Here is a 16,256-nt window from a genome sequence, read left to right on the forward strand (position 1 = left end):
AAATAGCGTTAGGACAAGCTTCTCCATAGGTCCTGCCAGTGTACCTCAACCTGTTCCTAGATACTCCTGTCACCTTAGGGGTGGATCTACACTGAAAAAATCAACGTGCACATCACAGCAATAGAAAACAATGATGTAGCTGCACTAGTACTAAGCCACTAGCATAGACAGGGCTTAAGTTATTTTACCAGGTTTTCATGACATGAATCTAACACAAAGCCCCAGAGTCCTAGCAACACGAGCACTTACATTGCTACTGGCTCTAATGCAATAGCTGCACCATTGATGGAAGTTGAAGTCATTTTTCTAGTGTAGAAAGACCTGCCTAGGGGTGAGAGAAAAATTTAGTATCCAGGCTGAAACTGGTATCTTTCGTAGTGTGGACACCTTTCTACTGAGAACAAAATAAAGGCCATCAAACTAATTTCACAGAGGACTCCAAAGAGCTATGAGATGGTAACAACTTTCATGGGTCAGCTACTCCCATGAAATGTTCATTTTCAAATCTCTTGGTTTAATTTCCACTAACAAATTCATTACTCAAAAGGGGTGAGGGATCAAAGATATTACTATTGGTTTGAAAGGTATATTTTCCATAAAGGTGACAGATCATATAAATTTACTCAATTTCTGATCAAATCCTCATCTGAATATGCAATATGTCACTTCTGTTGTCTACTAAGAGGTCTGTTTTAAGAAGAAGGTACATTTATAACACTATAGAAGGAATGAGCATGAAATTAAGATATACTGCAATTTATGAATATTACAGATTTTAAATGCAGTTTTGCAAAGAGTTGCTGCTTTGTTAGTTTCAGGAAGTCACATCTGGAGAACAATGAAAACCAAAAGGGGAAACAATGAAAAGGAAAATGTAGTATAAAAAACAGAGTCAATTTGCTGGAACAAGATGCGATTCTGCATAGAATTGTGTTTCTATATTGCCACTGAGCCCCTAGAGAAAACAAAATCTGGGGGGCCCTTTATACTTGTCCTATCCAAAAAGAGATCTATACATTTGCAATCATCAGTGTTCACTAGTATTTTAAATGAAATAGAATCACGCAAGTGGGTTGATCATCAGGCCTGTGGGTAGTATGAACAGTTATAATGTTGATGCTCTGTAATGTCATGCAGAAGAATTAGATCTGAGTAAGGATCCCAGTACCTTAGTCTCAGGACCAAGATAAGCCCTCATCACCTTTGAGAGAAGGATTACCAAACATCTTTCATCAGTGATTCCTCTTACCCGGAGAGCTATCTCTGAGCTCTGAAGATCGAACCCCTCAGTGCCTTTTAGCCAGGATGGTGGCTGTATTGTGAGCCCTGATGGGGGTGGAAGTATATTAGCAATGTGCAGATCCTCAGGGCCCCAGCCAAGTCATGGAGAACTATGCTGTAGGAGTGGAAGTTAATCAATATACACATACAGTGATTTTGTGGAATTGTACTGAGCACATTTATTTCTGGCTTTCTGATATACAGGATTTGACTGTATCTTCCATCTGGATGAAATGGGACTTGGATTTTATTCAGATAAAAAGATTTCAGGTACACAGGGGACTTTTGAAAGCAAATGGCATGTGTGGGAGGTCATAACAATGACAGGTAACAGGTCTTCTTGGATCAGAGGAAGTTGGATCCATAGGATTCTACTGTGATGAAAAACAACGTTCAGTGACAAAGAATCCTGTGGCACCTTATAGACTAACACATGTATCGGAGCATAAGCTTTCGTGGGTGAATACCCACTTTGTCAGACATATGTGGTGGAAATTTTCACCACATGCGTCTGACAAAGTGGGTATTCACCCACGAAAGCTTATGCTCCGATACTTCTGTCTATAAGGTGCCACAGGACTCTTTGTCGCTTTTTATAGATCTAGACTAACATGCCTACCCCTCTGATACTTAATTTTCAGCGAAAATACTTGCCAGTCACAGAAGAGACTCAAGTCTCTACAGTCTGGTTTGGATAAAGACTCAGACGTTCATATGCATATCTACACTCCCCTTTTCCTTACCTCCACTCCTATAACCTCCCAGGCCTAACCAAAACATTCCCTCTTTCCCTGGTTCTATACTTCCTTTGTCTTAAGTTCCAACTTCCTGTCTCTTACATCTTGAAGATTCCCTGTATCTTCCTGACACTAAACAGCTCCCTAAACCCCAACAGACCCTCTACCTTTGTTGATATTCTATTTGGAAGATGTTCTTGGGATTGGCACTCTTTCTACAAGGGTCCAGCTAGGTGTTCTATTGACATCTCACATGCACCTGGGTTTTTGCAGACTCAAGGGCCCACAAAGATATTTTCTCTCATTATATCTGACCCCAGGAATTCATCACCAACTTCCTTTGCTCTCTTATAGTACCTTCCGATCAGGATTCAAAAAGCACCTTACAAACAGTAATTGATCAAGCCTCGCAACACACCTGTGAGGTAGGTGTTATTATCTCCATCTTGCAGATGAGGAAACCTAAGCACAGAGAGGTTAAGGGACTAGGCAAAGGCCATATAACTGTAGCAGAGCCAGGAATAGAAACCAGATCTTCCAGCTCCTGATGATCTTTACTTTAATGGAAGGTTTTGATCTCACAAGGTTTAAGTACAGTATCTGGCCTAGCTAACCTTACCAGACCAGCAGAGACCCAGATATGTGAAAGTAGAAGGCCTGCCGGGAACTGGAAGCAACAGAGGAAGAGGGTACATATCCAAAGACTTTTTATACTAAAAACAATTTCTGTTTGGTGTCCTGGTTCACATTCAGACAGGCTCATCTATCTATAGCTAGTGATAATTTCCTAGGTGTCCATACGTTTCTGTGTAGTTGAGTACTCTGCTGTAACTTGTCTGAATATATGCGAATGTAAAACTAAGTTTTAATCTGAAAAGTCAGTCTGAAAAATTGTACTATTATTGATAGAAAAGTAGAAACTAAATATTAAATGACGACAAAGTGGATAACTGAAAAAAATAGATATTCCTAGGGTACCATTTTGAACATAAAAAACAGACATTTTATGAGAGCTGCTCCCAAAGGCAAAGGAATAAATGATAGATACACTACTTCTCTGTTGCCTTTCCATTAGTAACTAATATTGTTGCTTTGTTTCAAATTTTTTGTTCCATTGTTCTTTTGATTGATCTGGCCAGGTCTGCACATTTTATTTGCAACATAACCCTCACACAGTTCATTCATGAAGCCCTAGCTCTGGGTTTGGTAGTCTCTGGATTAACTGAAAGAATATGTTTTTACACATGCCTTTTATTCAACTGTTAGGAACAGAACCTGTCACAGATATGTGCATCTTAAATGCAGAACATTATGGCGCCTCTGTTTTTTTACAGTTGCGAAGCAGCAAAACATCTTAGACCTTATCTATACACAAAAGTGGTATGGTTTTAACTATGTCAGAATAGTTCATGTGGTACAACACCCCTAATGTGGCAGCAGTTATACCAGTATAAAAGTGCATATAGTGGCATAGCTTATTCCGGTTACGTCTACACTAGAACCATTTACCTGTACAGGATGCCAGTATACTGCACAAGCAAAGTGATCTGAGGCCTGGGCTACAGTGAAAAGTTATATAGACCTCAGTCTGTCAGGGGGTTGAAAAACCACACCCTGATGGACCTAGCTATGCTGACATAATCCCCAGTGTAGACATAGTTAACTTTGCTCAGGGAGGTGGTGTTCCTACATCAATAGAAAAACTTCTTCTGTCAGAATAGGCTGTGTCTGCATTACATGGCTATGGTGGCATAGGTACGCTGACATAGCTATACCAATTTAGGGCAGGTCTACACTAATGCTGACGGTAGATCTAAGATATGCCATTTGAGTGACATTAGTAGCATAACTCAAGGAGACGTAGTTTAGATCTACTTACCGCGGGGCCCACATTATACTATGTCAATGGGAGACACTCTCCTGCCAACATTGTTTCCGCCTTTCGTTGAAGTGGAGCACAGAAATTGATGGGAGAGCGCTCTCCCATCGATTGAGCATGTCTTCACTAGACCCACTAAATAGATGTTGCTGCATCAATTGCAGCAGCGCTGATTTAGCTCCATAGTGAAGACAAACTCATAGTCTCACTAGTGTAGAGATATCTCTAGTATAGGTGCAGCTGTGCTAGCATAGATGCACTTTGTCCTGATATAGTAAAACCACCCCCCATGCATGAAACAAGCTATATCAGTAAAAGCAAAGTGTTGCCAGTATTGCTGTATTTACTCTAAGAGCTTCTCCTGGCACAGCTATGTTGGGCAGAGATCTCCCTCTTCAAATCTCAGACTGACACAGCTATGGCTGCAGATGTTCATAATATAGATATAGTCGCCTGTACAGGAAGAGGAATAAATTCTACTGGTACAGGGACCCTTATATTGGTATAACAGGATTCCACACTAGGGCTTGTACCAGTATAAAGATATCAGTAAATATGATATCCCCACCTAGTTACACTAGTACAAAAACTGTGTGTAGTCCAGGCCATATTGCAAGTGCCTACAGTGTTAATAACCAGTTCATTGGATAGTGTGAACTACAAAAACTAGTGAAAGAAGATAACTTCTTTCTCTAGCAGTGATTCACATTTGTACCTTGGTTTCCTTGGGTGGCGGCTGTGGTGGGGGAGAAGGAAAAACCAATGTCAAAGAAATCTGGGCACAGCTTCTTTTGTCTTATCTTTGAAGAAACTTGCAAGATGCAGAATGAACCCAGCAATGGAACTCAAGCAGAAGTTGACAGCTTTACTGCTTTGTCTGAAAGATTTTTTTGGCAGTGGAGGTTCTGTCTACTTTCACACATTGTGCATAAAAGGAAGTGACAGAGAATTTACGTAAATGATGTTTACACAATGGATGGAATATCTGAAGCGCAAGGTGAAATTCTTCCCGCCTGCCTGCATGCAGCGTGTCACTCAGCTTCACCGTACATTGCAAAAGCGGCCAGGAGTTTTGCCCTGCTTCCTTAATGGTGAGAATAAGAGCGTGCTGTTCTAGCGGTTTCCTTTTATTTCAGTTCAGTCACAAGATGGGTTCTGTGCCATTCCAGTCAATAACGGCTCCTTTCCACCTAAGGATGAAAGAGATTGTTTTATTCTAATAGGTTATGGTGCCAGTTGGAGTGGTTCTCCTCCAAAAAAAATAGCGCAGGGTGTGTTTAATTGGGGTGGACCCATTAAAGTCAACCACTACCTTTATGTATTCAACAGGAATCCACCTGTCTGGAACCACGGCTTCAACTGGAACCCATTTGCATGCTGGCTGGCACTCTCTGCAGAGGGGGCCCCAAAACTGAATTGGCCTGGAGACTAAAAGGTCTCGTATTAGGTTTCTGCCCTTAATATTCAAGGGTGAGACTTTGAAAGGCATCTGAGGGAGTTAGGTACCCAACTCCCATTAGATTTCAATGGGATTTGGAGCAGCTCCCCACTTAGACTCCTTTTCAAATCCCAGTTTACTGCCTAAATTCCAGGCTTCCTAATGTGTTTTCTGGGGATAATATTACTGGTCTTATTTAAACTTTGTTAAGGCCAAGTATCAGATGAGAAACAAAGGGGGGACACATTTGAAAACTCCTTATCTTCCCCTTCCACTGTAATCAGAGGCACATACTTAAAATCAAATAGTTGTTCCTATTATATACTGTCTTCTGCCTCAACTTCACTCCCCAGCAAAGATTTGACACATCTTTCTTGTGGTCTCTTAGTGATCTCTATAAGGGTTATCCCCTAAGCAACTACTACTGCTCTAAACTCTCAAATGCCACTAGGCAATTTGCACATTCCTAAATAGATGGGCCTCTGAATAGGTGATTTGTATTTGTGACCCTAAGCCCAGGAAAGTACATTCTGCTGCTGCTGCACGTGTTTATTTCTTTCAAAAGCTCAATAGACACAAGTCTACTGGAAAATTCTATATCTTCTCTTATCTGCCACTGCCCTGCCCTAGAAATAATGCAAAGATACATATTTAGGAGAGCATTTTCAAATGGGTCTCTTCATCTGTATACATCAACATATTTATTCAGTAATTTGCAGCAGAACCCAAAGTGTGCTAGGCATTGTCAAACTTAGAGAAAGACACTGGGCTTGATCCAAAGCCCATTGAAGTCAATGGGAGTCTTACTAATGACCTCATTGGGTTGAAGATCAGGCCCATGGAGAGTACAATTGGGTATTTAGAAGAAGCATTACTTGAGCTACACACACAAACAGCTACTTGTACATTTAATATTTGCCAGTGCCTGTTTCGAAGCATCTGAAAATGAATCACCTCCAGTCTAATACATTCCAAACACCAGTTACTTTGATCTGGCTTGAAAGTTTTGTGGACATTTGAATTGGAATCACATTGGAATCACTGCAAAAAGTTCAGAAAGAGATTCATAGATTCCAAGGTCAGACGGGACCATTGTGATCACCTAGTCTGAACTGTATAACACAGGCCATAGAACTTCCCCAAAATAATTCCTAGAGGAGAGCTTTTAGAAAAACATCCAATCTTGATTTAAAAATTGTCAGTGATGAAGAATCTACTATGACCCTTGGTAAATTGTTACCAGTTGTTAATAGTTAATTACTGTTAAAAATTTATTCCTTATTTCCAGTTTGAATTTGTCTAGTTAGAGCTTCCAGCCATTGGATAGTGTTATACTTCTCTCTGCTAGATTGAAGAGCCCATTACTAAATAGTTGTTCCCCATGTAGATACTTCTAGACTGTAATCACGTCACCCTTTAACTTTCTCTTTATTAAGCTAAATAGATTGAACTCTTTGAGTCTATCACTGTAAGGCAGGTTTTCTAATTCTTTAATCATTCTTGTGGCTTTTCTCTGAATCCTCTCCAATTTATCAACATCCTTCCTGATGTGACCAAAAAAGCAGTAATATATGGCTAAGAAATATAATCCCCATCCTCTCCTGGCCTCTTTGACAATGCTACAGAGCTCAGATACATCACTATTCCTTGCACACTCGGCCTACCACATCAGCTTCCATCATCAGGAGCTGGTGGGATGATATGATACAACTGTCTGGATTGGCAAATGAAAACCACATGGTAGAAAAAGCACTCTGGTGAATGTGTGATCAACTAAAGTACTGAAATACCATAGTTATGGCAGACACCACTCTTCCTGCTGCACATTGAGACACGTTAGTCATGTTACACTGACAATGTTTTTCTTTCTAATTAAGTATTCAGCAAAAACAAAAGTAGAAAAAATATTCTGTGGCAAAAGTCAGGACAACTCCCATAACAACACTGATTTTCCTTACTGATTTACAAACCACTTCCCTTGAGCTATTGGTAGGCTGCAAGAAAAAAAAAATCCCTTTGTTGTTCACCTCTTATAAAAGCTTGAGTTGAAGATGCTGGAATGTCAGTATTTTTCTTTTCATGAACTCACATGAAGTGCTGAACTGTCAGGTGCGGGGTAAGTTCTTTCCTTATTGGCAGAATAGGCAGGGCATGGAGAGTGGCAGTTGAAGCTTCCCCCCATGCTACCCTACCTCAACTCTACCCTGCAATTTTTGCTTTTGATTCAATTCTACTTTATCAGATTAACAATAACAAGAAACTCTTACTCCTGCCATTCACTTGAGGCCTCATCCAAAGCCCATTGAGGTTAATAGGAGTGTTGCCATTGACTTCAAAGGAGCCTGAATTAAGCCTTTCCAGAGCATTCAGTCTAGAATAAAGTTCATAAAGCTGGTGCTGTGCTAATTATTTGGCTGTTGCATAATGTGTGAGTAACTTAGGGTGAAATGTACTTGCAGTGCTGCCCTGCATATGGTATTTGGTACATCCCTATTGTCCCAGTGGAGTGTGTAACTTCAAAGGACAACAGCTGTATTCTGCTACTGCATAGCCCAGGAACTGCAGAGGAAGGTAGAGGCTATGGGTTAATAAAATGTATTGCTGAATTTAGATGATAAAGTAAGATCAAAGTTTTGTTCCCTCAGGCAGAGCTGACAGATGTTTTTTCCATTGCTGAAGACAGAAAACAACTGAGGACAGGGACTATGATACAAGCGTGTTCTCCTGAAGTCTGCATGGCATCGCCAGAACAACCCAAGGATGCACATTCTAACTGCTTCCCCAGATGTCTGGAGCTGGGAGGCACAATGGAAGTGCATGTGGTTGCTCTGACTTCTTGGTTGGGAGTTTGCAGTTGGAAGCAACATCAGGAGGCAATGTTCAGACTGTGTTGCCTCCTGCTCCAAAGGCAAACTGCACTTCTCCGACCTTGTCTTCTCAGAGCAACATGGACATTAAAATAAAATTAAAGCACCTTCCCCCTCAAAATGCCCCTCAAAAGAACAAACAAAAACCCTGCACTGCACACCCATTTCTCCTCCTAGGAAGCGGATGAGAGAACAAACCACACGTGACAGATGTTAGTTGAAACTACCTCCTGCACTACTGGAAGGTTCTCAGTTACTACGGTGATGGGCATGATGTAAGAACCTGTATAGAACAGAACAGAATAGCGAGAAAGAAAGGGAAAAATTGAGTTCTCTTGAAAATCCCTATCCAGGATTGGAGTCCTCCACAAAACTTCTTGGTTCTGAGAATCTAGACGGGCAAACAACAAATTTCCCCTAAATCTTGCAGCTATTCTTGCCTCCATAGCGAGAGTTTTATGGCAACAGGGATCAAGTAGGGACTAGGGATTGTTTTTGTTTAATACAAGGGGTTTTTTGAAGTATTTCCTCTGCTCTGCCTATACCATATAAAATATTTTTCCTCTCTCTCTCTCTCTCTCTCTTTTTCTCTTTGCATGTATACTCCAATACCTGCTTTATAATAACCTTTGTTTCCAGAACATACTTAGCATATGGATTTTCTGTTACACATAAGAACACACAATCTTTGTGTTTCATTTTTCCTCCGTGCCTTCTGGTGATTCTGAGAAACACAGTAATCAAATGGGGGCTGGGAAAAGGAGTGTAACATGACCACCCTCTGGACTTGCTACTCATTGATTGGCTGCCTGCTGACAGGCTACAGTACAATGATTAGCAGCTTATCAATAAGAGCACTAGACAGACAGATCAATGAGACAGCCTTTCATGCTTAGAACGGACACAAACCAGATAGGCTGATAGTGGAAGGGTTTCAGAAATGGTAGCCGTGTTAGTCTGTATCAGCAAAAAGAACGAGCAGTACTTGTGGCACCATAGAATCTAAGTGGGTTTTAGCCCACGAAAGCTTATGCCCAAATAAATTTGTTAGTCTTTAAGGTGCCACAAATACTCTTGTTCTTTTTGTTGATAGTGGAATTCATTTTTAATTCCATCCTCTAAAAATTAACATAGGGAAAAGTTTAAAAAACCCACTGTATAGAATTGTGTTGCAATATGGCAATCCCCAAAAGTCAGGAAACAAAGTGATTATAACAACAAATTTAACTTTGTCTGCATTGCCCATCCTGTGTATTCTTTGGGTATAGGTTTCACATCTAAACTGTCATTTGTTAGGTTTCAGAGGAGCAGCTGTGTTAGTCTGTATCCACAAAAAGAACAGGAGTATTTGTGGAACCTTAGAGACTAACACATTTATTTGAGCATAAGCTCATGGGCTTTTGAAGTGATAATCGAGATGACCCATAAAAGATGTGAGGATACTTAACATGGGGAAATCTATGGGTAATCTCAATTATCACTTCAAAAGTTTTTGTTTCTCCAGCTGATGATAGCTCATCTCAATTGATTGGCCTCTTACCATTGGTATGGCTACTCCCACCTTTTCATGTTCTCTGTATTCATAAATATCTTCTTGCTCTATGTTCTAGTCTATGCATCCGATGAAGTTGGCTGTAGCCCACAAAAGCTTATGCTCAAATAAATTTGTTAGTCTCTAAGGTGCCACAAGTACTCCTGTTCTTTTTGTGTCATTTGTTAGGCCGTGTGTTTAGCCAGGTCATGAGAATAGAGGCATCCCATACATGCAATGTAGCTGTGCCAATGTATCTGTTGTAATGTTACGATCTGCCTTTTCTAACTTTCTGTAATGTTGACTATGTAATATCAGCTTTGCATTGCAATGGTGTTTGACAGTTAATGTCCCAATTTGTTTTTTAAAAGAAAAATGGGGGAGGGGAGGTGATAACAATAGGAAATTAAAAAAATTGGAGATGTTTGTGCTGCTACAGTCTTCACCAACAATGTGTGTATGTTTCTTGGTTCAGAGATACCCAGTTACGGGATTTTCCAAGCTCTGCCAGTGGAGAGGATACATTTCTTAGTTTAGCTAGTTATGCACATATTCCCCCTCCCCCTCCACTGACACAATTGGGAATCTTCTCATCCACTTCAATGTGTGAACTGGATTAAGCCCTTAAATATCTGCACAACCATGACCACCACACTTATTTTTAAGTACCAAAATCTGTCCTCTGATATGTGCATGAAATTTCCATTGCAGTGAGAGTTGTGCATATTTGAGGGCAGAATTTGGCCTAAAAGCTTACCTAAGAAAACAAAAACAATTTCTATTGTGCATGGTCAGTCCCATTTCTTCAAACAGTCAGAACATTGTGTAAAAACATGGTATTTTGCAATCTTGAGAAATCACGTACTCCTCATAGATGCCTTTTAAAAAGCCAGGACTGCAATGGGGGGGGGGAGAGGTGTAGTTAGCACAATAAAAGAAAGGGTGGTCAAAAAAATTTTTACTACAGAAATATTTGAGATTTTTTTCACCATCACCAAAGATGGAAAGGATTTTACTCGAACCTTCAATAAGAAAAAATAAATCAACCAATAAAAGCACCATCGGGCTGACCCCAAGCAGGGAATATTTTTGTTAAAAGGTTGAATGTTTCAGAAAGTTGTGAGCATGTGAAAATAGAAAATTATGATAGAAACTGTTTGGCAGCCTTACCTATAACGGCCATCACCAGGATGACATCTATACCATCAGCTGTCTGAGATAATGCTATTATAGCAGCATATCCACTGTATTTATGAGTAACCATACAAATACCCTATTCTGCCCACCTGCTCATGTTTTATTTAAAGCATGCATGTTTATCTTACAGTACTGTTTGCTCTGTTAAGCTCAGAGCATTGTCTGCGGTTTCCCCATTCATGGCTAAATCCCATTCATATTACAGTTGCTCCTGCTTCCCTGTGCTTTGAATCTGGACATTTAAAAGGACAGAAAAAAGGGCTTTTCTTCTCCTTTTCACTCCTTTTGCCAGAAGCTGGGAATGGGCAACAGGGGATGGATCACTTGATGATGACCTCTTCTGTTCATTCCTTCTGGGGCACCTGGCAATGGCCACTGTCAAAAGACAGAACCCTGGGCTAGATGGACCTTTGATCTGACCCAGTATGGCTGTTCTTATGTTCATGCATTTTTTGCTCTTGTAACAAATTGCTTTTGGGGGCCCAAATCTGGTCCTATGGAAGTCAAGGAGAATTACTGCAATGCAGCCAGCTCTTAATGATTTACTGACGGTTTCTTTAAGCACTGAATTGAACATCCCAGCCCATTACTGTGGTCATCAGAACATCATACAGGACTAGAACCTTATTTCTGATGTTTTGTTATCCAGCTCTGGTTCATGGAGGTCCTTTCTTTTTGTTAACCAACAACTCTGTATAACTCAGCCGAACATGCTTATTTTATGGCAAGTCAAAACCTCATTTTGAGAAAAAAAATTGAGAACTGAAACTATCAGTGCCACACAATTTTAGATGAGGGTTACTTACTTCGTCCTTATACAGTGCTCAAGTGGAGGAATAAGGTCATTTTCTTTATCTTCAGTGTAAGGCTGAACTGTATCTGCAGAGACATTTCAGATATTTATCATCACCATCATGCCTGGGAGTCAACATCACGGATCAGAGCCCCACTGTGTTAGGCACTGTACAAACACAGAACAAGAAGATAGTCCCTGCCCCAAAGAGCTTATAATCTACATGCTAAATCCTCTTTCCAAATCACTGCACACAGTTAGTATTAGCATGGGATGGCAGATCAAATATTATCATAAATTTGCCGATTCCGTTCAGGATGAGTCTGGTAATGTACTATGAGCAAAGGTGTAGTTTAAAGAAAAGTATGATAGTCTGAAAATCTCATACGTTTTACTTCTATTATTTAAAAATGGTACCCTGCCATTCAGAACCAATTATGTTTCACCAATCCTTTTCCCACAAAGTCTATAGTAGCACACACATGACCTCTCTTCTTAAATGTGGGACAAGACTCTTATTAACGGGAAGTACAGTAATCAATATATATGCAAATACCCAATAGCCTCATTCAATTACTATCCAATTAAGTCAATCAAACTATTTACTGTAACCTATGGCAGCTGCCTTGGAGTTATGGGTGGTGAACGTGCCTCTGCAGAAAAGGCCACCTTCTAATAACTTCAACTACAGTTATATTTTCCCCAGCAATTAGTAAATGACTGTATTCTCCTGAGAACTCCATTTTAAAGAGTTCTAAGTTCAATGGATGTTTGAATGGGGTAAGATACATAGATGGTCATCAACTGTAATCATTATAAAGATCAGCAACATCTCTCCAGAAGCCCAAAAAAAGTTGTTCTTTTTTGAAAGTTCTGTGTAAAATATATAATAAATAACCTTGAACCCACGGAGATTCCCTGAATAACTGACAAAGGCACATGGGTGAAACATGAGAGTCATGTAACGTTCTCATGGAGTGCATCGTTCGCTCCAAATAAATTAGCCTATTTGCCGCCTATATCTGAGTAGGACTGTCTGTGGGGAAGAAGGCCCTTTTTGCCCTGTAAAGGCAGAGTGAAGTTCTGCGACCATGGATTTGCTCTATTTTTTGGAAAGAGATAACAGGTATTCTTTCTAACTTGCAGCAAATGGGTCCATATGAGTGAGCACCATAGATAAAATCTGCCCCTACGCAAAGGGCTAGCATGACACTGTGCATCAGTAAAGTCCTACATCGATTGTGTTCTGGTCCACTCCAAATGAAGTTACTTCTGCTTGCCACTTCTTGACTCTTTCTCTATTTTTGCAAAAGGCTTTACCAGGCCTTGATCCTGCCTTCTTTGTTAGGCATTACAGCCCTGGGCAAAGGGCATTATTTCAAGGAACGCTACTTTTGCACATCTGGTCAAAGAAAGCACAGCACATACGACCTCAGAAGACTCAGTTCCACTTTTTAGGAGATGTTAAAGAACTCCAACATTTCTCGAGACCAAACAAAGTTTGTACTGAGCAGGATGGCTCTCTTCAAAGACATACAACAGGCTCAGAGGAGTCTTGGAGAGATTTTCTAGCTGGAATGGTGAAACTATTTGGAGTTAATGCCATACCGCAAAATTCCAAAGATAAGAAAAGATTTAGTAGTGTAAACCATTTGAGGGTGTGATGCCTTAAACTTAAAACATACTTCTGAATCCAAGCCTAATTCCAGAGGAGAAATAAATTGGAGTCATAAGAGTTGGTTGCATGGTACAAAGAAATAATGCACAAAATAATAATTAGCAATTTCTCATCCACAGATCTCAAAGTGTGAGCAAGTATTATTATTCCTGTTCTACTGATGGATAAACTAAGAACAACAGAAGTGAAGTGACGTGTCCAAGTATACAGACGTTAGTAGCAGAGGTGTAAACAGAACTTAGGTCTCTATGCTGATAAAAGACGTCCTTGCCACAAACTGAAACTCGCTGCCGTTAGAAACAATTAATAAGTAAGGGTTCTCCTTGACCAGGGACAACTTAATAAGACTGGCTTGAACCAAAAGAGTGTGTTGGTGCTTTTCAATAACACAAAAACTGAAATGTTTTTTCTCAAACTTACAAAAACATTTGAAAAAATCACAGAAAAGGTTAGCCTGAGAGGCACATGTTTCAAAAAAATTGGGGGCATATGAAAAAATAAATGTAGTAGCTGTGTGTAAGGGTAGCAGGAACTATTTATAATAAATGTTCTCTCCTAGTGGCCCTTTGGACGATATATGCTAGTAAGTCTTCTTACTTCTGAAATAGACCACATATGGGTACCTGGAAGTTTGTTTATTTATGGAAATAACCCAGTGGTGAGCTGGAGCCCGTTAGCACCGGTTCACGCGAACCGGTTGTTAAATGTAGAAGCCAATTTAGAACCGGTTGTTAAAAGGATGGGCAAACTCCGGCCCGTGGGACTGTCCTGTCTGGCCCGCCTGAGCTCCTGGCCGGGGAGGCTCCCCTGGCCCTTCCCCTGCCTTCCCCCCTCTCACAGAGCCTCAGCGTGCTGCGCTGCCAGTGCCAGCGCTCTGGATCGATCCTGGGCAGCTCTGCAGCTCCTACTGCTTTGAGCGGCATGGTAAGGGGGTGGGGCTGTGAGCTCCAGCAAGTCGCGCGGCATCCATACATGCTGCCTTGAGCGGCATGGTAAGGGGGCGGGGCCGGGAGGAGGGGTTGGATAAGGGGCAGGGAGCAGTTGGAGGGGGCAGAGGTTCTGGGTGGGCGGTCAGGAGACAGGGAACGGGGGGGTTGGGTAGGTGTGGGAGTTCTAGGGTTCTGTCAAGGTGGTAGTGAATGGGGTCGGGGCAGTTAGGGGACAGGGAGCAGGGCCAGTTGGGTAGGGGGTAGGTTCCTAGGGGGCAGTTAAGGGGGGGGTCTCAGGAGGGGGTGCTCAGGGGACAAGGCGTGGAGGGGTTGATGGGTTGAGGGTTCTGAGGGGGCAGTAGGGGCAGGACGTGGGCGTGGGTCAGATGGGGGGGATAGGCTGTTTTGGGAGGCATGTGGGGCTTGTACTCACCAGGCAGTTCCTTACTGGAAGGGGCTTGTACTCACTGGCAGCACTTCAGCGGCGGGGCCTTCACTCACTTCAGGTCTTTGGCGGCATTGAAGGATCCGCCACCACCATGCCACCAAAGACCTGGAACGAGTGAAGGACTCGCCACCGAAGAACCGGTAGGGAACCAGTTCCTAAGATTTTGGCAGCTCATCACTGAGACAACCTACAACCATCATAATCATCCCAGTAGGGTGGAATCTAGGTGTATTTGAGTAAGAAGATACAAACTGTGGTGCTGCTACACTTTCGCTTACCAAAGACCAAATCTTGCTCCTGAGCACCCACAACTCCACACTACAACTCTGAAGGTTGGGCACATCAGCTCTGTTTAATGAGTGGCCAGATTGTCCATTTACAACTAGCCATGACTAAAGGGCAGTGTATAGGTGTGCTGCCTCACAAGCAATCCAAGGAAGGAATTGGACCTTATTAGCAGCAGATTACTATATTCCCTGCACCAACTCAGCTGTCCCCAAGGAGCATTAAGGTTCGAGCTACGACTGTAACCATTCCCCACCCTCTCTGCCATTTCCCACCCATCCTGCAAGGGCAGGGGGAAATACTGAGCCTGCAGTATCTACTTTGTCCCCTGCGTCTGCAGACATGTGGAGCCTATCCAAACACAACTGGTTTATGGCCCTGTGAGTCTCAGTAGACAAGATCACAATCTAGCCCTTAGAAATCAGCTTTCTTTAAGGGTGTAGGAGATTCTGGGAAATAGTGCATTTAAGGCCCCTTAACCTCAAAATCATCATGATGTGAACCACTATTTATTGTAACTAATAATGGAAAGCTAGTCAATGGGCACCAAACCTCTACTAGTCTGATACCATCAACAGCTGGCTAGATTTGGGTTATATTATCAGGACTGTTCTTTCAGGTGTGACGTCACTGTAGAGGAAATGCAAAGGTTGTCCTATACCTACCAACTGTTAATCGTATTTCCTCTTCCTGGTTGGCCAGGCCATCATAGTAATAGAGATCAAATCTCCTTTCCGTTTTCCAGTCACCTAGTAAGTCCTTTCTCAAGCAAAAGAGCACACTGAAATGGCTTTCACTGCACACGACCCAAATTGGGTACCTAGGGGTCTTCAAATAGCAGCCAACCTGGAAGAAAGAGAGAGAGCATGAAAAATAAAACAGTTAATAGTGTACAATAAAAGAAATAACAATAATTTTCATTTATGTATCACTTTCAACAAACCTTAATTAAGGCTCATAGTACACCACTAAATCTGGTACGGGTTATTTCCCCTATTTTTACAATTAGGTAAACTGAGGCACAATTCGGTCCAGTAATTTGCCCAAGATTACACATAGATACAGTATATTTTTCACTGCAACAAAGGTGTGTTCTTAGCTTTGGTTAATTAATAGGGGTTAAATTAGAAGTGAAGACACTGCAACTTGGCCATTAACTTAGCATAGCAGCTTGAGTGAAAAGCCTACAGAGG

The 16,256-nt window shown here is 41.5% G+C and overlaps 1 protein-coding gene across 2 annotated transcripts in view; it reads right to left on the reverse strand.

Annotated features, from left to right (window-relative positions):
• Positions 1 to 1,844: 1,844 nt before the first annotated feature.
• Positions 1,845 to 16,256, reverse strand: part of MINDY4 (MINDY lysine 48 deubiquitinase 4) — an 87,756-nt gene continuing 73,344 nt past the window's right edge. Inside the window, exons 16-18 of one of the 2 annotated variants that reach the window (XM_030549971.1) lie at positions 15,729 to 15,909; positions 11,737 to 11,809; positions 1,845 to 5,087 (exon numbers count right to left, since the gene is read on the reverse strand). In XM_030549971.1, the coding sequence (XP_030405831.1) occupies positions 5,039 to 5,087; positions 11,737 to 11,809; positions 15,729 to 15,909 (303 nt within the window). In that variant the 3' untranslated portion in view covers positions 1,845 to 5,038. Of the gene's footprint in view, positions 5,088 to 11,736; positions 11,892 to 15,728; positions 15,910 to 16,256 lie in introns of both variants that reach the window. The other variant, XR_003998721.1, reaches the window with a different exon arrangement.

Source organism: Gopherus evgoodei, chromosome 2 (genome assembly GCF_007399415.2).
Source record: "Gopherus evgoodei ecotype Sinaloan lineage chromosome 2, rGopEvg1_v1.p, whole genome shotgun sequence".
NCBI lineage: Eukaryota > Metazoa > Chordata > Testudines > Testudinidae > Gopherus > Gopherus evgoodei.